General features: G+C 38.5%; 1 protein-coding gene across 8 annotated transcripts in view; it reads right to left on the reverse strand.

The window, feature by feature from the left end:
* The window catches only part of CRACDL (CRACD like), a 224,490-nt gene that overhangs the window by 27,994 nt on the left and 168,677 nt on the right, over window positions 1–27,819 (reverse strand). For 3 of the 8 annotated variants that reach the window (XM_072614635.1, XM_072614630.1, XM_072614629.1), the window contains exons 4-9: window positions 22,745–22,880; window positions 21,738–21,899; window positions 18,699–18,767; window positions 12,581–12,808; window positions 6,667–8,314; window positions 6,327–6,389 (exon numbers count right to left, since the gene is read on the reverse strand). In XM_072614635.1, the coding sequence (XP_072470736.1) occupies window positions 6,327–6,389; window positions 6,667–8,314; window positions 12,581–12,808; window positions 18,699–18,767; window positions 21,738–21,899; window positions 22,745–22,880 (2,306 nt within the window). The remainder of the gene's footprint in view (window positions 1–6,326; window positions 6,390–6,666; window positions 8,315–12,580; window positions 12,809–18,698; window positions 18,768–21,737; window positions 21,900–22,744; window positions 22,881–27,819) is intronic. The other 5 variants (XM_072614637.1, XM_072614634.1, XM_072614633.1 and 2 more) reach the window with 3 other exon arrangements.

Here is a 27,819-nt window from a genome sequence, read left to right on the forward strand (position 1 = left end):
CAAGGCCTTTCATCTTCTTAAAAGCCCTGGGAGATAGGTATTATCATTACCCCCATTTTACAGATGAGGAAACTGAGGCCCAAAGAGAGGAAATGTCTTGGCCATGTCAGTGGTAGGCCTGGGATACCTATCTCACCACAGCTCTTTCTATTATGCTAAATTATTATTCCTAGCCCCACTGATTTCCCACGGATGGAGCATCCCAGTTTTCAGAAAATTTTCCCTTTAAATAATGAATCCATAGGCAAATATTTACCAGTAAACTGGGGGTTTACTACAAACCAACAACTCTGTCATTAGAAGTTCCTACCTAATGACCTGTCATCAAGGGTATGTCTAGAATTGCTCAGGGAAACCTCAGGTTTGCAAGATTATGCTCTCTGCCTTCATGTACTGTGTAAGGTTCAGTCAATTTAGCCATGCCTGACACTTTGTGACTCCATGGACCATACTGCTCATGGGGTTTTCTTGGCAAAGATACTGGAATAGTTTGCCATTCCTTTCTATAGCTCATTTTGCAGATTAGGAAACCAAGGCAAAAGGGGTTAAGTGACTTGCCCAGGGTCATATAGCTAGTATCTTGAGGCCAGATTTGAACTCAGGAAGATAAGTCTTCCTGATTCCAAGCCCAGTGCTCTATCCAGTGAACTACCTAACTGTCCCACTATTTAAGGTACTATTCTTTTATATGGATCAGTTTGGCCCTGAAGAGTCAGAAAAATTAATTTTTTGCAAAGAAAAAGTTATGTCAGCTGAGGTATATAACTGAAAGACCAAAGGGTCTTTTGATGCATCTTACTACTATATAGATCAGGGCAAATATGATTATGAGGTGCCTCCATCTCAAGCCTGGCATCAGTAGGTTTCACTGGGTAAGGTGCGCAGATACACTGACATTTTTCCTGCAAGGACCCAGGTCCAACCTTTGGCTTCTAGGTTTTGACCTATACTGAGCGCTCTCTCTCTCTCTCTCTCTCTCTCTCTCTCTCTCTCTCTCTCTCTCTCTCTCTCTCTCTCTCTCTCTCTCCTCTGACTCTCTCAGAAAAGTTTGCCATAGGTCTGCAGGCTCCCATTTATGGGCCCCATGAAAAAGGTCAGCTATGACACACAAGTCTCCATGATAAGCAAATGGGCTAACAAATAAATACCTTGCAGGTCTCCTTTAAGTCCTTCAGCAAGGCACCCTCTAGAGAAAGATACAAAGTCCTTAACAAAAACTTTCTTCCGTGTAAACCATCATGTTGTTCAGGTTCCCTCTGATCTACGCCCAATTCTCTTTCCCTAGGTATAGGGAGAGTATTTCAGGCAAAGGCAATAGCTAGCAGAAATTCAGAGTTGGGAGATGGATTGTCTTGTGTGATAAATGACAAAAAGGCCAGTGTCACTGGATCATACAATATGTGAAAGGGGGTAAAAGTGTGAGAAGACTTGGAATGTAGGAAAAGGCTGTTACAAGGGGCTTTAAGAGCCAAACAGAGGATTTTATATTTGATCCTGGATGGAACGGAGCTTGTTAAAAAAACCAGATCTATACTTTAGGGAGATCCCTTTGACAGCTAGAGAACGGAGCAGAGACCAACCAGAAGACTTTGAAAATAGTTCAGACATGAAGTGAAGAAAATCTGTACCAGGTTAGTACCAGTGTCAGAAGGAGAAGAAGGCATATACGAGAGATACCACAAAGATATTGCAAAAGAATTGGCAGTTCTTGGTAATAGATTGGATAAGAGAATTTGAGCAGTTAAGGATGACACCTAAATTTTGAGCTGGAGTGACTAGGAGGTTGGTGGTGCCATCAATAATATTAAGGAAGTTAGGACAAGGAAAAGGTTGGGGAAAAAGACGCTGGGTTCAGTTTTGAATATGTCCGAAAGGTGTCTGGAGATACGAAACTGGAGGTCAGCAGAGAGATTGTTGTTGTTCAGTCGTTTCAGTCATGTCAGACTCTCCATGACCCTATTTGAGCTTTTCTTGGCAAAGATCCTAGAGTGGTTTGCCATTTCCTTTTCCAACTCATTTTATAGATGAGGAAACTAAGCCAAACAGGGTTAAGTGACTTGCCCAGGGTCATACAGCTAGTAAGTGTCTGAGGCCAGATTTGGATTCAGGAAGATGAGTCTTACCAAATCAAAGCTCAGTGCTTTATCCACTGTACCACCGAGTTGTCCCTCAGGAGAGTGGTTAGTATTAAATAAATAAATCTGAGAATCATCTGCATACAGATGATAACTAAATTCACCTAGTGAATAGTATAGATGTCTTAGGGCAGAATCTGGGGGATACCCAAGGTTGGTGGGTATGATCTAAGAAAAAAAACCAAGAAAAAAGACTGTGAAGGCACAAGTCAACATAAGCAAGAGGAGAATCAGGATAGAATATTATCATGGAAAGAGATAAGCATTTGATCAGAGGGTCAAAGGTTGCAGAGAGGTTAAGATGGATAAAGTTTGAGAATCAATGAAGAGATCGCTGGTAACTTTCCAGAAATAGTTTCAGCTAGAGGAAAGCTAGACTACAGAGAGATCAGAAGAGAGTGAGAGGAGAGGAAGTGGAGATAGCAGAAGTCTTTCTCCAGGAAGTTTAGCCCACTGAATGCCATCCCCAGTGCAATGTCCATAATGTGCAATTCTGAGATACTCATCAAATTTACGTGCCCAGACCTTCCATAGCTTCCTGGGCCTAATTTTATCCTTATTCTCAACATACAAATTTCTTGTAGGTTCTCATCTGCCTTGTTGCTTTTGAGTATCCCAAGCCCCCAAAAACAAATAGGAAAAAAGTTAAAAAACAAAACAAAAAACTATTTGCAGCAGTAAAAAAAAAAAATGAAAACCCGTCCCCTCAACAAATCAAGCTTCCTTCATCTCCAGTGGGAAAGCATGCAGGTTTCCCAGGTAGTGGAGCATATCTTTATATATTGTTCGGCAATCTGTAGTCATCTCTAAGATGCAACTGACTGTGGTCACAGGTCATATATTATATCTTGGGATTTCAGAGATATTGAAGATTTGCTTTTCTAGAAATCTCATGTTTATTTCCTTACAAGGGGAGTCCACATATCACAAAATGGTGCTGTAAGCCTAGAGAAATATATGCGAGTCCTTGGGAACAAGATAGAAATCAGTAGAGGAAGAATTTATCGTTCTATCTACACATACATATACATACTATATATGTTTAGATATAGTATGTATGTATGCTCTTTATGCTTGCTGTTCGGAGGCAGTTAGGTGATACAATGGATAGAATGCTGGACCTGGAGTCATGAAGATCTCAGTTCTAATCTCGCATTGGACACTTACTGTATGACCCTGTGCAAGTCACTTAACTGCTATCTGCCTCAGTTTCCTCCATTGTAAAATTGGAATCTACAAAAGCACCTACCTCTCAGGTTTGTTGTGAGGATCTAATGAGATAATATTTATAAAGCTTTTTAGCATGGTGCCTGGAACAAGCAAAAACACTTATTCCCTTCCCTTTCCCTGTGTTGTCTGTGGGATACAAGAAGGCTGTCCTATACATACTCACATTCATGGAGAACTGGACATGACCTATATTTTGAAGTTCAAAAGTTTGAGGGCAAAACCAACCAAAGGGAAAAGATTTAGGGCAAAGGCCCCTCCCCAAGTGAACCTGGTTTTTGAAACCCAGAGCCTTGGGGTGTTGGTCTGAGAGTTACACATTAGGGACTCATTTGGGATATTGGGCCATTGTTTCTCTAGCAACCCTAAATTCATTTCCTTTGATGGGGGGAGTCTAAGCCCTTCGAGTGATTATCATAAACCTAGAAGCCTATGAGGATTTTGGGGTTGAGTATGCAGTACAGTGTGTGTGTAGGGGGGTGGTTTGTATGTGCATATATTGGGGGGTGTTGTTTCATTAGTAACACCACATAGTAGGCACTTAATAAATTTTTATTGATTATTTCTGTCTCTCTCTTACACCACAGACAACATCATATCTCTTTCACATCAAAAACACACAAACACCATTCACACAAGTCCTTTGGCAATGATGAACTGAAACGATTATAATTTTACTGTCTGGAATCTTTGCTTCTAATAAGAAGCTAGCAGTGGCAGAATCAAATGCACATATCCAACAGAATTCTTTGTTATCTGAATCACTGCAAATAAAACTTAATCAGCCTTGTCAAACACATACAATCCAATTTGAGGAACACTTATGTAGCTCCTCCTTTGAAGCAACATATTGTGCTAGGCACAAAGATAAAGAAAACGCATTCTTCTGACCTCAAGGGGCTTGTAACTGAGAGGAAAAGAAAATAAGGAAAGAATACAAATAACTATAAAGCAAGGCAGAAAAAGAATAAATTCCATGAGACAGATAGAACACTACTTGAATTCAGAGATGGAGTAGATCACATCTGATTAAGTATAATCAGCGAAGGTGAGATGATAGAATTGGCATCTGAGCTTGTCATTGAAGGATGGGTAGGTTTCAATAGGTGTGGCAGTGAGATCACACATCCTAAGGTAGGGTATCATGGGGTGTATTTAGGAAGCATCAATAACTCAGTGTTTGAAATGTAATGGTATAATGGAAGATAGGGCCAGAAAGGTAGTCGGGACCAGAACATGGAAGACCTTGAAAATGCTTAATGGAGTAGTTTTGGTTTAATCCTGTAGACGATGAGGAAGCCTTGGAAGGGTTTTGAGTAGGCAAATGGCACAAGAAGAGTTGTGCTTTAAGGAGATCAATCTGATAGCTGTGGGAAGCTTGGATTGGAGGGGAAAGAGAAAAGTAACCTAGTTCAATTCTTTTATTTTTTGAAGAAGGCTACTTTTGACAAATTCTTGCATTCCACATACATCCTTAACATTTTCCTTTATGGGGATGGATTCAACTTTTCTTCTACTGCATAATGTATGCTTTTAATACAATTTCATTAAGATAGTTGTGATCCAACACACTGCAAAACAGCTATGCAATGAAGGACAATTTGGCCCTGAATTAATTCTTCTAGGCAACTAGGGTAACAAATTACTAAAGAGTATATTTAGTATAAAATACTAAATAAATACTATATATATTATATATATAATATACTAAATAAATTTAGTATAATAATCTGAAAGAGTCCTTTCTTGAGGAGAGAAGATCAAAGAACCTGACTCAGGAAACTGGTGCCATGTTTTAAAAGTACTTAATTTATTATCAGGAAGCGGCTTAGGTCATAGAAAGGATTCAACAAACATTTATTAAGCACCTTCTATGTTCAAGACATCATACTAAGAACTGGGGAAACAAAGTTGAAACAAAACAGTCTTCTGACATTACTCACATTCTAATAAGAGGATTAAGGCATACGTACAAATAACTATGACAGAAAGGACAATTTGGAAAAGGCAAGGACATAGGTACAGTCATGCGAAATTTGAAGAGGGAAAACCTTTTTATTTGGGAAGGATCAGGTTAGGCTTCATGAAGGATATAACACCTGAATTGGACCCTGAAGGCAGAGTTTTTTCATAAGCAGAGGTATGGAAGAGGGGGAGTAGGAGGTCCCTTCCAGGCATGGATTACAAAATCAGAACCATAACTAGAATTTTTTTTACTGAGTGATGGTGCATATGTGTGTGTATATGTGCTCGCATTTTGGGGGGAGCAGAGAAGAGAGAAAGACAGAAAGGGAGGGGGAGGAGGGAGGGAGAGAGAGAGAGAGAGAGAGAGAGAGAGAGAGAGAGAGAGAGAGAGAGACATGTAAACCACTTCACAGAGAATCCTCTGATGCCTCTGAATGGCTTTGATGAGGAAGGTGAGTTCTAGGGAAAAGTGACCCAACTATGGGACCTCTAGGATTAGTAACCAGTAAAGTAAAAGGACTTTCATCCGTGCAGTGGACAATGATGAAGAAGATGTGAAGGGGTAAATAACATGCCTTTGGGGGAAGAAGCACCCAAGGGAAAAGTCTCAATTGCAGGTCCCTAAATTTGGTTTTTGACAGAACGAACCAAGGTATGGAAACCAGACAAGTCAGGAGTAGAATACCAGCTAGTGAATAAAGCAATTTGGATGAAATGAAGGGCAACAGTGTTGGGTAAGACTGAAAGGGAGGTCTCAGAAACTGTGAAAGCCTTTGCATGGGGATCAGATTATACTTTATTAGAAAAGGTGATGGGGAGCTATTGAAGATTTTTAAGGAGAAAGGTATGATGTGAACAGATATACAACAAGAAGATGAACCGGATCATTGAAATAATTTTACAGGAAATCATTTATCTAGGGAACCTAGACCTTGCTGACATCTTAAAAGGTACCAAACTGGAAGTTATGAACTGATACATAGTAGAACATTCACTTACTAGTGCCCCTTCTCCTGACAAGGGATTTGTTCTTCTTCGAAGCCTTTACATTTTCATTGCTGCCTTATTTGGGAAAAAATAGAGTATGAATTTTTTTTCTACTTTTACTTTCTTGACCTCTTTCCCCACTTCTCCCTGTCTCCCAGCTCCCTTAAGCCAACAAACATTTCTCTGTGAAGTTGAAAAGAATTTTTTATTTACTCTTCAAATATTCCTGAAACGTTCCTGTTTACACACATGTATGCTCTAACTCAAAGAAGTAATTTCAAAGGGCTCACAGTGGAAGACTTCCGAATAATCTCCATCCTACAGCAGACTCACACATGATCAGCATTCTTACCAGCTATTTTGTGTAGAGACAACTTTTTCTCCAAGGCCTTAGTTTCATTTCTGGATTCTGGAGACTTGATTAATTTGTCGAGTTTTTCAAGGTTTCCAGGAGGGAGTGTGTGTGAATGGGAAGTAGTTATAGTTTGCAAAACAGGTTTCTTGGGTAATGGAGGCTTGTGACTAAGCTGCTCCGAGGACTTGGCTTTACCCTTCACCTTATCATTTAAAGTACTAGTCGCACTTATATCCGATAGTCTTTTGATTTGAGTTTTTTCTTCTTTTGAAAGCAAAGTCAGCCCTCCTTTCTCCACCCTGATCTCTGCACTGTATCGCTTCATTCCTTTTGATTCTGGGAAAGATCCATCTCTATATTTGAAAGAGCGCGAGGTGGACCGGAGTTTGACTTGAAAGGGGTTTTTGTCTTCAATGACAGGCTGACTCGGTAACTGTGAACAAGGATCTGCCTTTGGTGATACAGCACTAGAAGCTGGGGACATACAGCTTGGCCCAGTGTGGTCACCCTCTCTTCCTACAGAGTTCTGAGAGGCACTCTCAACCGGGAGTGCCTGTTTTATAATGCCCAATTTCCTTTCCTGTTGTTCAGCGTTCATCTGAAGATTATCCCTGGTCACCTCATTTCTTGAGGCCAGATTTGTCTTCAGCAAGGACAATTTTGTGTTTGATGGAATTTCGCTGCCTGAATGGTCTTTCAGATAGAGGGGGCTAGCCTTTGGTCTCTCCCAGGAGGAAGACACAGAGAACTTTCTCGAGCTCCTCACTTCACTGGCTCCCCTTTCCAGTTTACCTTCTGACAGCCCTGCCGTGGGAGTTGTGGGAGGAGAGCCTTGCTGCTCAGACTTGGGGACCTCTTCAGGTGTGGTTTTTTTCTCTAAGTGCCAGGGGGCAGATCCCAGCTGTGGTGACACTGCACCTGGAGAAATGGGAGAAACGCTGGGACTTGAGGTGACTGAAGAGTTTTTGTTTTTCAAACAACTCTTTGGTAACTGGGTGCCCAGGTCAGGCATTATTGTGGATTCTTTCACTGATTCCCCAGCATCAGCCATTTCCAGGCTGTCTTTTGACTCCTGTATATTTTCTTCTGAACAATCTAAACTGGATGAAATTGCAGTAGGGCTGGAAATATCCTTTGGAGAGGGCATATCTAGAGGGCTGTCAGAAGACTGATTTTGGACTTCATGAAGTGTACAAATCAACTCCTCACATATGCTCCTTGTAGGAGAAGACACTGGTGTGGGAGAAGCGTCTTTGCTTTGTTCTTCATCTAGAGTAGGAGGTGAGGAGTTTTCTGGAAGAGAAGGGGAATCTAAAGAAAGTAAATGATCTGACTCTGAACCACTGACTTCCATTGCAGTCTCAGGGTTATTTACTAGTGATGACAACTCCCCTGTGCTGGCAAATAAATCAGGAAACTCAAGCACCCCAGGCTTTTCATCTTGGTTCTCTTGGCTCTGGGAAGGCTCCTCAGGCATCTCTGGTCTCAAAATCTCTGGGCTATTTGCTACAGTCTCCTTCTCCATCATTTCCTCCTGACTGTAAATGGAATTCTCATCTTTATGGTCTCCGATCATTTGTTTCCCATCTTCCTCCTCTTCCTCTGGGGTACAAGTCAGATCACTTAGAGACTCTGACTGTGCACGCTGCAAGAAATACAGGATGTATTAGATGTCATCACTACTTCAAACATTTATGGAGCTATTTTTTTTTTTATTTGGATTTCCTCCTCTAATTCCCATGCCTTGTCAAAAAACGCTCCTCTCACTACTCATGATATTTTAGAAAACGGTACGCACAAGCAGATAAAATTATAAATGAAAATGCTAAGCAAACAAATTAAAGCATCTTTTTTTCAATCTGCTATATAATTAACCTATTTGCCATCTCAAATAAACTAATTTCCAGTGAAACTGTATAACAGTGCCCTACAGACATCTGTGGATTTTTTTTTTTAAAGGTGAGTCACAGGCCTGGCTCTTAACTGTTCTCCCTATCTCTAGTGATCTCCCTCCCTACTATAATTTCTTCACATAAGTCAGGATGTGCTCTTTGCTACCTTACACATTTTTGTTCCCAGAATGCCCATCTCTTGATCCATCCAAATCCTACAAATCTCAGCCAAAGTTTTATCTACTTGGTGAAAGATTCCTAGTTGATGATCATGATCCCTTTCTCTTCTGAATTTATTTGTTCATTCATCTCTTCAACAATCACTGATTAAGCATCTAATACGTGCAAAGCCCTGGGCTAGGTATCGGGGGAGATACGAAGATTGTTAAAACACTGTCCCTGTTCTCATGGACTTTACATTCTGGAAGTAATTACATATGTAAAACTATGTAATATAAAATAAATGTAATAAAAACTGTAAGAATATAAATGCTTGTTTGTATTATATAGCTCCAAAATGCTACTAAAAAATTTGAGGAAAGAAAGATAATTCAATAAAGTCATTAAGATATCTTTTTGTTTGATTCAAGACAACTCCAAAGTACTCCTGATGGAGAATGCTGTCTACATCCAGAGAAAGAACTGATGGAGTCTGAATGCAGGCTGAAGAATATTATTTTCACTTTATTTTTTTCATGTTTTTTTTTGTTCTGTTTCTTCTTTCACAACATGACTAAAATGGAAATATGCTTTACATGATTGCACATATATATAAAAATAGCGGATTTCAGTAATCATGTAGCCTAACTCTCTACTTCTCCTGATAAGGAAACTGAGGCTCAAAGAGATTAAAAAAAATATTCTCCAAGATCACACAGTTAAAAGAATTCAACCAAATATGATCAAAAGCCGTTTGAGGAGCTTTCATTTTAATAATTTCCTGGTATGTAACAGATGATTTCTTCTCCAGTAGCATCAATAGGATCCTTTTTTCTTTTTTTCCTTCCTTTGTCTTTCTTTTTTAAAGTCTTTTGAAAAGACTGGGTCTCCTTTTATTGCCCAGGCTGACAGTGCAGGATCTATTTATAAGAACTGATTCCACTAATGAGATTTTGACCCGCTCTGTTTCTAACCTGGGCCAAATGGTCCCTATTTAGGCAACCTAGCAGACTCCTTCTCACCGGGGGGAAGAGGTCAGTCACCATATTGATGCTGAACCTAGTGTGTATGCCTAATTGGCACAGTGTACTGCAGCTCACAATTCTTCAACTTGTGAGAAATACTGCCTTCAGCCTCACTCACATTAAAGGAGTGCCCGGCTAGTAGAATCTTTTTCTCTAAGACATTCAGACTATTTCTTCTAGTCTTAGTTTTTTCCTCCTGTCATGCATTTAGAACATTCATTTCATTATTTCTGAATTTTCACCTCGTTAATCAATAGATACAGCATGATTGAGAAACAAGTCATGAAATAGAATAACGTATGTAAGCAAAAACTAACTTACACAGGTCTTCTCCTTTGGGTCACACAATGTCATCTTGCTAAAATTACACTACAAGGATATGTCATTTTGTTGATGTGGGTACTCCCTCTGCCAACATAGATCACGATCATTCTACCTTTTAGGAAACTGTCTCCAAGACTTGTTGTGGCCCCAAACCCCAGCTGTCAACATGGGGATGAATTTCTCTGAATTGAGCAAGGCTTGTTTGCAGACAACAGACACCCAATCCACCCCCTGGTCTGTATTTGAAATCTTTTCAATCTGACACAGCTTGAACTCTACTTGTCTTTGAGAACTCAGGGTCATCTTTACATCATGAGACATCACTTACTTCATTACTTTAGTGGAAGGCTGAAATAATAGTAGAGGGATCTATATTTGCTCTCTGTTCATTTGCCCTGTCTCTTCAGCTAAACTCCCTAAGGGAAGGAACAATATCTTATATATTTTGTTATTCCCTATAGTACCTTGCACACAGCTGGTACTTACTACATATTTGTTGATTGGCGTTGATTGCTAGGAGGTATTTGAAATAGTTCCCATACTTTCTAGTCTCCTAGAACATCTCAGATCCAGAGGTCTAAATCATAGCACTGTGAAAAGACAATTGGGTCCAAATCCCAGCCCTGTTACTACCTGTGACAAGTCATTTCTCTTTGGACCTGTTTTCTCATCTGTATAATGAGGGTGTTAGATAAAGTGACCCATAAGGTTCCTTTTAGCTCTGAATCTAAAATCAGTAATTTTCTAAGAGGAGAAGCTGGCAGAAGAAGCTAGGACGTGAACTTTTCAAAACAGTCCCACATTCCTAATTACTTGGAAAGAATTATCAATAATAAATGCATTTTGACATGAGTCTGGTATTTTTTTAAAGAGTAAGTAATAATGCATAAGAATATCTATACAGTGCTTCAAAGTTACATCCAGAAATTTTTAGACTCAAGAAACCTGTAGTCAAAAGTGATAAAATAAAAATAAAATTCAAGGAGAGAAATAAACATTCCAGTAACAGTTTTTGCCTACCTCAAAAAAGACCTAGCGTTTGATTCAAGACAGTACAGGAATTCAGCTGTACAAAGGTTGCCCAGTGTCTGAGCAGTGTTGGGGCTGGGATGAACATTTCCAAAGATGGCATCTAAAGCTGAATATTGGCCTTCAAAGTGGCAAAAGAAGGGAAGATGAGCCATTGTCCTCCACTGTATACTAGAGGAAGGAACTCAGTTCTTGGAAATTCCAGGGTCCACTCCTTAAGGGGGCAGTTGATATTACAATGGATAACAGAGTGCTGGATGTGGAGTGAGGAAGTTTTGAGTTCAAATCTGGTCTCAGACAATGGCTGTGACCCTGGGCTAGTCACTTAATTTCTGTTTGACTCAACTGTAAAATGGGGATAAAAATAGCACTTACCTCTCAGCTTTTATTGTCAGGATCAAATGAGATAATGATTGTAAAAAAAAAAAAAAGAAGGTACTTAGCCCAGTGCCTGGCACATTCCCTTCCTTTCCTTTTCCTTCCCCCACTCCATCTCAAAGCATTCTCACCTGCCACTATCATTCTCTAGCCCTTGGCAACTTCACATCTGGAAGAGCTATTCTGTTATGTTACTGAGCCAAATCCTTTTCGTCCTTTGGAGGTACACTTCAAAGTGACACAAAAACTCCCCAGATAAAGAATAATGAGGAACCAGCTGACACTTTCTATCTTCTTCCTCTAGCTCTACCCATTCCAAAAGAGGTATACATGCTGCGCTGTTCATCAATCCAATTTTGCTTTTCTAAGATTGTAAACCATTCAAGAGTATGGGAACAGGAACAACTGTGTCAACTAGATGCTTTGTAAAGTACCTAAAAGGTCTCATGTTTGCTCAGTAAACATATGTCTGTGGCAATGAGTAAGAAGTTGGAATAAATTTTTTTTCTTGTCTCCACATTGCACAGGGTTACATTTACTGGAAGAAGACTTAGGTTGACATTACTCCCTGAAAAAGCATGCTGCCTGATAGGTAGCACTTTTAAAGGGGAAAAAAAACTACTTTGTCCTCTAAAAAGAATGCTTACAATAATGAAATGCCTCAGCCTCCTGACTCTCCTGAAAGTCAACATTGTTGGACTTCGAACGCTGTGGGAGTTTAACCTGTATCCAACTACAGTGACATGAAATTGATGTGAGGAAAGGAGTCTGTTTTCCCTTAAGTTAGGGAAAAACAAACAACTTTCCACCCAGGAGAACTAAATTGGCTACAAACTCACTAATCAAAGGTCAGCTCAGTCAAAGCTTCAGAAAGCAGCCTCACTATTTTCTGCCAATGTCCGTTCTTTCTCCTGGAACCATCATCTCCACAGCCAGAAATGTCTAGGTTCATTCTTCAAGGGTGACAATCACCAACATCAGCACCGTAGGCACACGGAAAATGAGTAGGGACATCTGATCTTACTCCAGTGATCAAAGAACCACCCCTGGAGGCATATGGAGAGAGTATCAAGTCCCACTTCTATTGGATGAGACTTGACTTACCGAACATAACCTTCTCATTTTGCTGGACCGTTGGTTTCGAGGTTTAACTAGGAGTTTGTGTTTTGCCGCAGAGTTATCAAGGCAGGAAGAGAACTCAGGAGGATAATCAAAATCTGCTAGAGGTGAGAGGCTACTGTCAGATGTCCGTGGAGAGGCCATGGTGTCACTGGTATGTCTGGAGAAAAGCTGGTCTGGAGAGAGGGGTCTGGAAGAAGATCCTAAAGGGACCTTTGGAAAATAAAGGAAAGACATTCAGAGCATTAGCCTAAAAAAGCAAAAGAATCAGATTCCAAATATTTAATTCTCTACTCTTAATGTGTTTAATTTTTATACTGTCCCAAGATCTTTCTTTTGAGGAATTCTAAATTTTCTAAACATTTAGTTATTCTATTTGTTTATCACATCCAAAAGGTCTTTAAGTTTTTTTATTTTTTTATTTTTATTTGTTATATCTAAATATTTATTCTAAATAGTCTAAATTTGGCATTTGACAGGAAGAATTCTGTGGTACCTTAGTAGAAAATAATAACAAATAAGGGATAAAATTCATATTCATTCATAGCAGTGTTTACCAACTGCTTTATCTAAATTTCCTTTTTTGAGTTTCTCACCTGTGCCAGAGGTAGGTAGGATAGGTCTCATTAACCCTGTTTTATAGATGCGAAATATCAAAATCATAGCTAATGAGTAATATTTAGCTCGGAAAGCATCACATATTTTATTTTACTTTGTCTTTGCAGATAGCTGCTGCTATTATTTCTAGTTAAAGAGGAGGAAATGGAGGCTAAAAAGAATTTGAGTAACTTGACCAGAGTAACATTGCTAGCAAGAATCTGAGGCAAGATTTGAACTCTGGTCTTCCTGGCTCCAAGCACAGCATTCAATCCACCTTGCCACCTAGCTACTTAAGAATCTGGGGTTCAGGGAGATAAAGCAATTAATTTGCCCAAAGTCAAACAACTTGGCCTAGGAATGGAACCCACATTTCTTGATTTCAGATCTTGTGACTATGTTAAATGGAAGCCAAAATGCTGGATAAACACATGAAAATATGTCATACATTTCTAAGAAAATCTGAAGTGCTCAATTAAGGAGAACACTTCTCTTCTGGTTTCCAGTGAACTGTAAAGACTTTAGAGCCAGGAATTGTGCCAATTGCTTGTTCCAAAACCCTTGCATGAAGGGGCTTGCCCACTTGTAATACTTAGATATGACGGATAAATCTTCTCCCTGTATATGGAGCTGAACTAGTGGTTGACAGTCCCAGTGGCTCCTCTATGTGGTGTACATCTATTTCATCACATATGATTCCATGTCAAAGGTTTCATTCTCTCAGATTTTGAAGGTCAAAATCCTTCTGTGCTCACTTAAGTCCTTACGAAGGTTTTTAATTCTTTACCAGGGACAAATACCATATCACGGTACAGAAGGTTGGAAGTCACTAAAGACAAATTCTGAGTGCTAATTTCTTAAGTTTGTTTAGGTGTGACTGACTAAGCACAGTAAATTCAAAAGACAAATACTTAGTTTCTTAGCTTTAAATGTGTTGATGGTTTTGATGGTACCAGGCTGGTTGATGTGTTTTCTAAATAAATATTTAGATTCAAACACTCGCTGACTTGGGTGTATCTATCTGACAGAGGACACTTTGTTCAGGGAAGGGATGTTAGTTCAGTTTTGAACTTCCTTTGGAAACTTTTTCTTTTTCAGCATCATGAAATATCTTCTTTGGGAGGGCTCCTTAATTGAATGACGTCTAAATGGATCCTCTAGCAGAGATATTCATCAATATAAAGTAACGGGAGCAAAGAGAAAGGCAATGATTATCACCAAAATTCAGACAACAATCTATAGTGGAAGATTGTGGTATAGATAAAAAAAAAATCTGTTTACTGTCAGCCCTGGATTCAAAACCCCCTCAAAAATCCCAGCACCAAATTTTAGTCTGTGCAATGTTGAAAATCAGCAATGTTCAATTTTGTGGTTGAACTAATAAAAAAGACAATAATTTCATTTCTGCACAGTGAATCTGGCAAAACCTAGGTGACAATACTCTCCTGAATGTGAGACCTGAGACACTGGCTTGGGGGCTGCTGTCCCCTGCAGGCAAATTACGTCAACAAGTCATTTATTTTTCACATTAGCCTATATGATGCTGCTCTCGCCTAATGAAAAGAAATTTTAGTTACATCAGCTAGGGAAGGAAAATAATTAAAAATTGCAGAAAAGAGTATCTAGGTTCTATTTTTGTTTCAGTTTATGGGGGAATAAAATAATAATTAAAAAAACCCCTGAAAACAAAACCAAAATAAAGACAAAAAGCTCCAATAACTGCTAGCTCGTCTCACAAGTAGTTATGATCTAGATTCAGGAAATTGATAACGTGGTTAATCTCACACGGAGGCAAACCCAGCCTTTCTGGAACAAGGCTGCTATCTGACTTAAAATAATAAAAATGGTAGAAAAAAAGAAAAAATTCCTGTCTTGAGTTATCAGTCAGTCAATAAGCATTTTACTGTATCAGAGGCAGAATGCAAGCATCTCACAATGAAACTATCATGTGTATACTTATTTTAAAAAAATGGAAAAAAAGGACTGTTGTTCACTAAAGGGAGTTGTAGCATCTCTTTCTTATTGTTTAGAAATTAAGACTGTGTGATACAAACAACTCAAACACGGTGGATCCTCAGAAGGGCCTGGTAAGCTCAGAGACATTTCAATTTTTTTTAATATTAAAAAAATATTAAAATCTCTTTTTAAAAAACTGAAAATACAATACCAAGAGGTCTCAGGAAGCATGAATAGTTCCTGCTTCCCTTGCCTCCCCTTGTCTCTGCTTATAACTCCTCCAACCTCTACTCCTCTGGGAAATTATATAAAGAAATTGGAAGGAAATCAATTTCTCTTTTCACCTTGTCTTAGACCTCTAAATCTCAGTCTTGGCTTTGTTTTCTAACTAGGCTATTATGACAGTTTTTGAGGCCTGGGGCGATCAAGATACCTATCTATGTTCAGTTTTAGGCAGGAGTGGATAACCCCTGAGGGCAAGTCCCCATTTTAATCCTGTAGTCAATAATTTATTTTTTGGAGAAGTGACTTGTGGGTGGACTAAGAGGGAGGAAGTTTTTCACCTGATATCTCTGAAACTCCTCCTCCTGGCCTTGTATTAGTTATTGTGACTCTGAGAGGTCTTATTGGAGTCAAGGGTAAAGCAACCCTCCTCCCCTGCATGGAATTCTGAAGTCCTACCTTTGTAAATTCACCTAAATGCTACTAGAATGAAGAAGCAAGCCTCTTATCAGATTGCCTGCCTTGGGGAGGGGGAAAAATTTAGAACTCAAAATTTTATAAAAGTGAATGATGAAAATGAAAAATAAATTAAATAAAATAAATATAAAAATTTTTAAATAAGCATTTTACTGTATTACAGACAATGCAGGCATCTCACGAGACCATCCTGTGTATACTTATTTTTTAAAAGAAAGACTGCTGTTCACTAAATTTATTGCTTTGACCCTGAAAAAAAAAGAATGAAGCAATTAAGCAGCTACAGTTTAGGGATCTTCCTGATTTCCTCTATATCTAGGGATGATCTCTAAACAGGGATTATTTTAGCTTTTGTTTCCTGGAAGAAAGAAAGCCTTCACTTTTTAGCTGCTCACTGTTGAATACCTTGGTAAGCACAGCTGGCAGGGTGTAGCTGCTATTGACCACAGGTGTGTTAACACTGTCTGAAATCTCCAGTTGTTATCAGGACCCAGGGGCTATTTTTCAGTATTCTTCTAGAGGGTCTCTCTCTCTCTCTCACAGTGTGGCCAAAAATGCAGCCACTGGTATAGCAGCCCGTTACAATTATCCCTTCCCCTGGGGGGAGAGGGGAAGAAGGGGGTTTTAGGGGCACAATCATGACCCCCCACTGTAACCTAGAAGATCCAAATAAAATTGTGTATATTTATGCTATTAAAAGAAAAACTATATTGATATTATGTAATACTATACATGTATTTTATGCATTTCTGAGTTTCTAAATGTTTTTCATATCCTAGAGTGTGATCTGTGGCTTCTGCAAAATTCCTCAGAATTTCCATTTAATTCCTTAAGCCATTATTTGACTATTCACTATTTTTTTTGTTTTGGGGTTTTCTTCCTTTTGCTGTTTCTTCTTTCACAACGTGACCAATGTAAAAAAGTATCTGACATGATTGCGCATGTATAAATGACAAAAAAATTAATTAATTTTGTAAATTATAAATTATTACTTTCCTTGAGGGGAGGAGGAAGAAAAAATTGAAACGCACACTGTTATAAAAAAAGAATGTAGAAAACTATCTTTACATGTAATTGGATGAAATAAAATACCATGTACAAAAAAAAAATTCTTACCCTGACTCCAGTGCCTAGCATTGAGCTTTGCACATATTTGTGACTTAATAAATGCCTGTTGAATTGAATCAAACTGTCAGCTGGTTTCACATCGTAAACTCTAAAACTAGATGGGTCTTCAGAAGCCATCTAATCCAACCCTCCCATTTTACAGATGAGGAGACCAAGGTCTAGGGATGTTCAGCAATTTGACTGAGGGCACACAAGTAATAAGCTATCAGAAGTTGGATTTGAAACCAGATTCCCTGACTCCACAGCCAGTATTCTTCCCATTGTACCAAACTGTCGTTGTTCAGGCATTTTTCAGTCATGTCTGACTCTTCATGATGTCATTTGTGGCTTGCTTGGTAAAGATACTGGTTGGCCATTTCCTTCTCCAGTTCATTTTACAGATGAGGAAACTGAGGCAAATAGTGAAGTGACTTGCCCAGGGTCACACAGCTAGTGAGTGTCTGAGACTAGATTTGAACTCAGGTCTTCCTCACTCCAGGCTTAGCATGCTATCCACTATGCCACCTAGTTGCCCCTGTACCAAATAACATCCTTTGAAAATTTCATAAATAATAGTCTCATAAATCTGGATCTTTACATTTAGTAATTACATTTTAAAATAAAATTTGTTTACAAAATAACCTATTCAATTTTTTTTACATGATTACACATATATAATCTACATTAATTTCTTACTATCTTAGGGAGGGAGAAAACTTGGAACTCAAAATTTTAAGGAAGTGAATGTTAAAAATTGTGTTTACATGTAACTGGGAAAAAATATTATTCAAAAAAAGAAAAAACCCAAAATGGTCTATTCAAGAGGGAAGTGATACCATGGAATTATTCTCAGATAATGGATTTTTTAAAAAGCACAACAGCCCCTTGATAACATAAAACCATCATACTCAGACTTGTTAAGTATCTACATGTACATGAGGCCATCCTAAGTGTCATATGGCACAAACTAAGAATACAACCCCATTCATCTGAGACTTAAAGCACAATGACATCAGCTAGTGTCTGTTTTGATCACAAGTTTGAATAGCTGAATTCATTTTGTTCCTTAAGCTTGGTTTTGTACGTAGAGAACCCTTTCAGTGACCAGAATTTGGTCCTCATAACGAAAGGGAGAAAAAATGCCGTTTCCTCCTCTTCGTTACCTTGAACCACACTGTCATTTATTGTTATTTATAAATTTTAAATATCTATTTTCACTTTTTTATTTAGTGTCATAAAGTCTGGCATTGTGCCTTGCCATGTGTATTGTTGGTATTAAGCTCAACTGAATGAAGTCAAATAATTCTGGGGGTGTTTGTAATAGCGTGACATTTAAATACAGACAATGTCTGTACCGTATTGTTAGAGTCCAACCACACATCCTTCCTTTCTGTTATCTATGGACAAACTACAGAAGTGAAAGGTGAATTACGCTCTTAGGTGGTTTTGCTGAACTGTTTCAGGGAAATATAATTTGGGGGAGGCGGTTCAGGTGTTTCTGGGAAATTTCGATAATGTCAAAAAGAAATCTATTTACAAAAAACAAAAGAACTGACATGAGAGGACTGTGGATAAAGGGAGAAGGGTAGGAATTATAAATCAATGTAAACTCTGGAAAGGTTAATTCCGGCATCAATCTTGTTGCTGCTTTGCAAAATCCTGATTTTGTTCATGTGATCTTTATGTCTAAAGCTTTTGTGGGTCTAGATTTTTGCATTCTTCTTAATGAATAGTTAGAAATTACCTGTTCTTCTTCTTCACTGCCTGTTCCAGCTAAACTCAAAGAGCTAAGATGCTTGTGAGGGTCAGAGAACTGTAGAATGGAATGAGGGAGAGATTCAGTCAAAGATGAACAATGAGGTGGATTACAGACAGATAACACACCTAGATACAATACAAAAATAACATAAAATACTCACAGCATTCGAAGCCAAACTTGAACATAAAAAAATTAAAAGGTACAGAAAAAGAATGAAGGTTTAATCTAAATATTTTGCTTTTCAAGTAACATGCTGTTATTATTTTGATATTATCAGATTACAATTGAAGTACTAACAGTATTCCTTCTGTATCATAGAGTCACGGCATTTAAGATGGAAAGTTTACTATGGATATAGGAACCAGGAAAAATTAGACCAACTTTATACAAATCACAAGATGGGAAAGCTGGAAAGGAGAGTTCAGAAGTTATCTAATTCAATTCCCACATTTCACCGATGAAGTAATTAGGACCACAGAGGTTAAGTGATTTTCAAAAAGTCACAAAATCTAGTTAGTGCCAGAACTTGGACCTGAACCAGGGTCTCCCAGACCAGAATTTTTCAACACTGTTGTTTTTCTTTCTTTTTCCCTTCTCTTTTAAAAGAAGAGAAATGGGATGATAGGACTTCAACTAAAAAGAGAACTGAAACAGTAAACTAGAAATGGACATCCTGGACCTAGTTTTGGCATGAAACAGTCTTCTATCTCCTCTTGCTTAGGCACAACAAAATCCTAATGATACACTGGGGACACCACTGTTAGTCATTACTAGAAGAATATTCCTTCCCCTCCTCGCTTCACTGTACAGGGGTGGTTCCAATCTCAGTTTCTATTGCATATGTAATCTGGCAGAATATGGAAGCTGAATTTTTCTCCCCCTTAACTTGTGGTCACCTCATGTTATCTGTGTCATAAAGTGCCAGAAGAAATTTCTTTCATTCCATTTACCTAAGCAGATCTGCACCTTTCTTCAGGTTATAACTTGAGAGATTTGTTTGGGGTACTATGGTTAGCACATACAGGAAGTCTGGCTTCAAGACTGGTCCTCAAGCTATTATACCAGGGTGCTTTTCTGAAAGGAAACTATATGGCAATAAATAACAGAATCAGCTGAAAACAACTCCCTCTCTAAAACTACATCTATCTGTGTGTGTCCTAATGCTGTATGGATGCAAATAACATCCACTCAATGTATGTAACAGTAAAACATTTATCAGATTATATATTCCAGTATCTTAAAAAAAAGCTTTAGCCTAATATTCGTGTTAATATCTTTAACTACAAGGCTTTTCTGACTTGCATGTAGTTTGGGGTAATAATCCTACCCATCCCAATCATGCGATCACTGGAAAACCTGCATATACAAAAAGCTGTAGGAATAAATTTGAATGTTATCTTGGAAAGTTGGGCTATTAAGTGAATAAACTGTATCATGTGGGCCTTACTTATTGAATTTATTTTCTCTGGCTCCAATGGACAACACTAAAGGTAAATTCTCCCATCCACATATCAAAATATGGTTGTCTATCATGGAAGGAAGCAAGCAGTATTTATTAAGCATCTTCTATGTACCAGGAATTATACTAAGTGCTTTACAAATATTATCACATTTAATTCATGTAACAACTGTGAGAGATAGGTACTATTATTATCCCTATTTTTCAGTTAAGGACACTGAGGTAGATAAGTTCACTCAGCTGGTAACTGAAGTCTTCCTAACTCCAGACCCATCTTTCTATCTACTGCACCAGCTAAGGCTGCCTCTAGAAACATAGATTGTTGGTCAGTCCTGTCTGACTCTTCATGACCCCATGGACTTGTCCATGGAATTTTTTTGGCAAAGATACTGGAGTGGTTTGCCATTTCCTTCTCCAGTGTGTCCCCATTTTACAGACGAGGAACTGGGGCAAATAGGGGTTAAGTGATTTGCCCAAGGTCACACAGTCAGCAAGTGTCCGAGGTCAGATTTGAACTCAGATTTTTCTGAATTCAGATGTGGTGCTCTATCTGCTATACTACCTAGCTGTCCCATAAACATATATAGCTACTATTGTATGTGTGGGTACATAATGAGCCCATAAATATTTTAAAAATCTATTATTAAATGTTAAGTAGTCCTACCCATTTTTACCCATGCCAGTTTTTGAACCTCTGGCATCCTGACCCTATCATATTTCTGTCCAGCACCCTAAAACGCTCCTGTCCTAAACAGGAACGTATAGCCATGTACATTCAGTGCTTACCCAGAAACACAAATTATTCACAAACGTATACTAGAAAAAAAAGAGTCAGAATTTGTTTCATTTCAATGAAGCTAGCCACTTGATCTAACCAATTTATGACCAGATAGATCATGTAATCATAGGTTTAAAGATGGAAGGATTTTAGAGGCCATCTAGATTAAACCCCCTTCTTTTACAGTTGAGTCAATCCAGGCAGTTTAAGTGATTTGCTCATGGTTGCACAAGAAGTAACTAATACAGAAAGAAAGAGATGCAAAATGAAGTGAGAATCAAGAAAAAAATACACAATGGTTATAACAATGCCAATGGAAAGAACAACAGGAGAAAGCTGAATGCTATGTGATTATAATGACCAAGGTTAGCCCTGGGCAGAGATGAGGAAAAGTACTTCCCTCTCTCCACTGGAGAACCAGAGGACTAAAAAGATGGATTGTTGCCTATACTGGCAGAGGAGGTGGTTGAATCAGGGTGTTTTTCTTAAATGCGTTTCAAGGAATGTCGTGATACCCAACCCCTACCCATTAATAGCATCCTATACCATGGTATCTGAACCATATCTTTAAAGAAGGGCCAGCTTTCAGATCAAAGGATAAAAACCAAGTATAACCCATGGCCCCCATACTTCCAATCCATAGAAGGATTGATCTAATCAATGAAATCTGCTATCACTTCCTGGGAATTATCTGAAAAGGAAGGAGAGCAGGTCTCTCAAGAAACATCTAGCTGCCCTTTGTGATAGAAATGAGTCAAAAGCACAGGATGCTGATGCTCATACTTGCCTTTGTTGCTGTGCCAGCATTTATATCATGTAATAAAGATATTTCTGGAGGACTTCTGGGTAACCCATCATCTTCAGAACTCATGCCGGCATCATCTCCCCGTTTAGTGGGAATCCCACATGGAGGAGGGGGTCCCAATTTCACATTATACTGAATTTTCATCTGTAATGAAAAAAAATATTCTCTTAAGTGGATACCTAACATTTATTAACAGGATTTTTTGGGGAGGAGAGTTGATATAACTGATAATAACTTATTTTAAAAAAAAATCTATACAATTAATAATGTTACTAAATGTCTTCTTTGTGCTGAGGCACCATGCTAGGTTCTAAAAGACTGAACTAAGAAACCCACTCTGCAAAACTTATGCTCCTTCATCATAGTGTCTCAGAAATGTAACTGTAATATAGAATGGACAAGGATAGAATTTTTTGAGAATAAATTATTTGACTAACAATAAACAGAAAGGTATTCATAGTAGAGAACCTTTCAATGAATGAAGTCTTGCTCAGTTATACCTGTTTGGTGTGGGTCCTTAAAAACTATGGCAGTGGTATCCCAATTACCTGTGAGTTCAACCCAAGATGGAAAGTATGAGCTGAGCAATGGATGCCACTTGTAAACTGGGGAGCAGATGACTTAAATTTGGAGAGTTCAGTAGAAGGCAAACCCCTTGAAACAGGAACCATTTTTCACTTTTGTCTTTGTAGCCCTTGAATCTTACACAGAGCAGTTACCTAAGAAATGTTAATTGGATTGAACTGAATTTCTAGAAGATCAGGCACCCACACCAAATGAAAACTATTAGGGGGTCACAACAACTCTTGAAACCATATACTAAGAAGTGGAGAGGCTGTGATCTGTGGTGACAAAAGATCAGCTTCAGAGATGAAATCATAACCTTCTTAGTGATAGGGTAGCACCCAGATAATGACCCAAATCATCCATAGTAAAATATAAAGAATTACTTCAAATTCCACATCTCATGTCACTGTTTGGAGTATTACCTGTAAAGCTCTGATCCTCTCAGACACATTTTCCTGAGAAAACACCCGAGCTGGCCTGGGTGGGTCTTGACTTGTCTCAGGAATGAAAATGCTGTCGTGTGAAAGGGCTCGGCTGCCCAGGGTACCCTTGTGATCCCTAGAACAGAAGAGATAGGTTCACACTATGCATGTTTTCATTTCTGCCTAATCCCTCTATGCCTTAGCGATAAGAACCACAGAAAATGTAATTGTGGCCTGACAATACAAAAAGAACAATATTGGGACACCATCTTTGTATTGTCAAAGACCAACCCTCAGGACCACTAGGAGCTGGGCAGTCAGTCAAGCAGTCTTTAAGAAACACTTTCTATACATCAGGTACTTCAGAGACACGAATTCTCATGGCAGAGATGGGAAAAATGCAACCTTTATTTTATTTTAAAAAAAGGACAGAAATGATGATCCCAAGGAAGCAGAGTGAAAAAGAACAACTCGTTACCAATCTCAGTTCTGATTCTTCTCCATTCTGTAGGTTCTATGGAAAATCTGGAGAGAATGAAGTCATTTCTTGTATGTAAGCAAGCAGACGTTCTGGCTCCCAAGTAAAGGAACTATTCTGGAGACTGTTTGCACAGCAGGCTGGGTGAACTGGCTGGCTGATAGTCTGGTCACAAGATTATACAAAATATCTACCCATGTCTTGGCATCTGGGTTTAGCAAATGGCATATTTGAAAAGAAATTTCAAATTTGTAAATCCATGGCCCCTTTTTACTACTTCATGTAATATAGGAACATGTGGTACACTCTGAAATGTAATGTGGGAATACTGACTAATTTTTTATATCATTCTTTCCTCACTATCCCGGCCTCTAATCTTAATTCTGACACCCCATGACTCCCCTCACCCAGGAACTAGATTAATCAAGACCTTAGTTTGGAACAGGATTTCATGAGGAATAAATGGAGGATGTCTTTTCAATAAAGGATGTAGAAATTAATAGTCACATTTTCCTAGCAATGATGGCCAGTCAAACAATAGGTGGAAAAGGGTCTATTTTAGACACCTGACAACGAAGGAAGGAAAGCTTGTGTCATTAAACTGAATGAAGATGCTGCCAAATTTGTTACATTTGTGCATGTGAAGGTTTGACCTTAGTAAGCTACCGACAGCCTGGAAGGCTATTTTGTGAAGCACCGTTTGCAAAATGAATACCACCCTGAGGAAGTCACATTCTTCCAAACTTCTAATAGCATTGAAATGGTAAACAACCCCTAGGCACAGAATCACGGAGTCTAAACCAGAAGGAAGCTTGGAGGTCATCTAATCCAACCTTTACCTTAAGTGTGAATTTCCTCTACATCTTCAGTACATGGTCTGTATATGTGAGTGTGTGTGTGTATATAACATATATGTGTATATATGTATATATACATGCATATACATATCACACACACATATATATAAAACAATATAAAATATGTGGTATATAGAAGGTTCAGCTTCAGCATGAGGGTCTATAGTGTTGGAGGTCACACGATCTACTGGGGTAGTCTATCTTACTTTTGCCCAGCTCTAATTATTAGGCCATATTTCCTCATCTGAGGTAGTAGCTGCCTCCCTGCATTTGTTCTAGTTTTGCTTGCGAGGGCCATACAAAACAAACTTTAATTAAATCTCTTTCCCACATCAAGCTTCTGATACTTGAATACAACCATGGCCTAATGAGGCCATCCCTACTATGACAGGGAGGCTGAGGCTGGTGGATTACTTGAGCTCAGGAGTTCTGAGCTACAGTGCACTATGCTGATTGGTTTCTTTCCCTGAGTGTAGTACCAATAAGAGGAGGTCCTGGGTGCAGGGGTCCACCAGACTGACTAAGGATGAGTGAACGGGCTTAAGTCAGAAGTAGAGCAGGTCAAAGCTTCCATGTCCATCTATCAGCAATGAGATCTGGCCCATGGTTGGCTATTGTACTTTCAGCCTGTTCAGAGATAGGAAGACCCAATCTCAAAAAAAAAAAAAAAAAGGTAATGAAAAGAAAAAAGTGAATATATATATGAATATAGAGATCATGTCCCCTTTTGAAGTCTTTTCTTCCTGGTAAACATGTATGGTTTGTTCAGCCTGTCCCCACATGGCATGGTTTGGAATTAAGGCTCTTAAAGTTTTTTTGTGTGTTGAGGATCCATTAGAAGGATAGAACAGAACAGACAAAATAGGATAGAAAAGGAGACCAATTATATTGAAATAGTTATCAACATTTTTTTTCTTAAGAAATAAATGCATAAATTCCCCCATTTCGAATCTCCTCAGCATCTTAGTTGCCTTTTTCAGGACATGATTTTATTCCTTAGGCATATTACCTTTAATTGAACATGATATTGCAGCTATGACTCAACTAGAGCAGAGCACAGTGGGACCAAAACCTTCCTAGTATTAGACACCATGTACTCTGGAGCTTTCATAATTTTTTCCTTTCTTTTTTCTTCCCTTGTACCTGAATCACTGGTAATTCCTAGAATGTTAATACATCCCCTGTCAAACAAGCAGGAAGACAATGGGAGAAAAATATTTTATAGTCTCTTAGATCATGAGGGACTTTACCTGTATGTCCTCATACCCGAGTTGCTTTTTGTTTAACACTACTTTAGTCATCCAGGGGCAGCTAGGTGGTGCAGTGGATAGAGCACCAGTGCAGGAGTCAGGAAGACCTGAGATCAAATCTCACCTCAGACACTCACTAGCTGTGTGACCTTGGGCAATTCACTTAACCCCAATTGCCTCATCCTAGGTCATCTCCAGTCATCCTGATGAATATCTGGTCACTGGATTCTGATGGCTCTGGAGGAGAAGTGAGGCTGGTGACCTGCACAGCCCCTCCTCACTCAAAAAAAGAAGCAAAGTCAAGTGCAAGTCATGTTGTTATTTCTCTGAGGGCATGGTCTTCTTTGGCAATGAAGGATGAGCACACACACATGCTTCTATTCATAGAGCCTGAGGTAGAGCAGAGGTGAAATCTGAACTCGGGTCTTTCTGACTTGGAGGTCTGCTGTCTATCTGCTATGTAGTACTGCTTCTTTGGTCTTGTGGAAAGAACTGAGCTTTGGAGTCTGAGGCTCAAGATTCAAATCCCACCTCTGATCGCTTATTACCTGTGTGATCAGCTTTCCTGGGCCTCATTTCCTAATCTGTAAAATTAGGGGACTGGATTGGATGACTTCTTAGGTCTTTTCCAGTTCTAAATCTATGATTCTACATAAATGTATGTAACATATTTATATATAATAATGAAATTACATTTAGTTTTATTGCTAGGGTTTCCTAGTTACATAAATGTGAAAGTTTATATTCCCTGACAATCTAAAATAAGCATAACAGGAAATGGCAGTAGTCAAACGGAATACTTTTGATCAAACTGGATGCAAACTATTGCATTGTTTGGGACACAACTTCAGGTATTTTTTACTTACACACCAGTTGCCCCAATAGCCAGTAGACACAGCCCCAGCCAGTTTCTTTGAAGTAGGACAGCGATATCCTTATGGGTTTTTTCAATAAGGAAATACACAATTAATAGCATTCTATTTCCAAAATGCTGACAGGAGGGAAAATGTTTGAATGCCAATTGTAGATTCTAGATCTCAGAATAATGGATGACGTGCTACTTGATGTCATACACATAAAAAGAAAGAATGAGAAGAAAGGAAAGAGAGGAAGTTGGAAGGTAAGAAGGAAGGAAAAAAGAAAAAAAGAAGCAAAAACAATGAAAAAAATAATTCAAATTTCCCCAAAGATATTTTAGTTGTTTGCTGCCACCAAGTGGTCATTCTTCGGTAAGTGAAACAGATTTTGGTGAACAATTCAATTGAGCGTTTATTAGGGTACCAGTACATCCAGCACTGGCAAAAGGGGGAACCATGAAGTTTACTAGGCTTCTGTTAATTTTCTAATTCTGGGGAACTGCTATCTTTCTTGAAAATTGTTGGCTAAATTTAAGAAGATGATTATTTTTTAAGCCATTTTTATAAAGTTTTTATTTCTTTCAGGGTATAGTTATTTGGGAGATTTTTTTTTTTTAACAGCAAGAGAATGAGCATGGTATCATGGATAAAGAGCTGACTCTGGACCTGAGAAGCTATAATTTCGATCACGGCTCTGACATATAATGTCTGTGTAACTCTGGACAGCTCTCTTAACCTCTAAGTGCTCTGGCCAACTCTTTAAAACTACATAAGTAGTTCACTTTCATTTACAGAGAAAATTCCCTGATGTTCCCTATACCGGTGAAATCATAGCACTACTACCCATCTCTGTCCCTATGTCCATCCTATTCTCAGTGCTATGCACGTAGTAATCACTTAATCAATACTTTTCATTTATTCAAGAACTCTCTTTTAAATGAATGTCTTTCCCCAAATGACTTCTCTCTTCCTAAGAGTTCAAAGTTTGACAAGATCTAAGAAGACTTTCAGGTAAAGATTCTCAGCACCGGAGAATATGGAAAGACATTCTATGGAAGAACAGAATTATTCAGAAGAATCTTAAGATCATAAAAAGGTGAGAACTGGAAGAGATCTTAGAAAGTAACTAATAAAAAAAAAAACCTCAAAAAATGAAAGAAAAAAGAAACTAAACTAAAAAAAACTAAGAAAAAAGAAAGCAGCTAATTTGAAAAAAATAAAAGAAAGCAACTAACCTAACTCTGATTTATAGGTGGAGTTTCTGAAGCCCTGAGAGCAAATTGAGTAACTTTACCAAAGTCACACAGATAGTAAATACAGTACTCCCTTCTAGGCTTCTTGAATCCCAAACCAGGAAAGGTCAGGGTGACAAAGTAAGAGGAAAACCTGGGTTACCTGTCTAGAAATTCCCTGCAGATCATGGGGTCCCAACAATAATAATCATAACTATTATAGCACTTATGTAGTACTTAAAGGTTTGCAAAGCACTTTAGAAGTATTATTTCATTTAACCCTTACAACAACCCTAAGAGGTAGGTGCTGTTATTATCCTCATTTTATAGATGAGAAAATGGAGGCGCACAGAGGTTAAATGACTTGCTCAGGGTCACACAGCTAATAAGTATCTGAAGCC

Source organism: Notamacropus eugenii, chromosome 5, assembly GCF_028372415.1.
Source record: "Notamacropus eugenii isolate mMacEug1 chromosome 5, mMacEug1.pri_v2, whole genome shotgun sequence".
Classification (NCBI taxonomy): Eukaryota; Metazoa; Chordata; class Mammalia; order Diprotodontia; family Macropodidae; genus Notamacropus; species Notamacropus eugenii.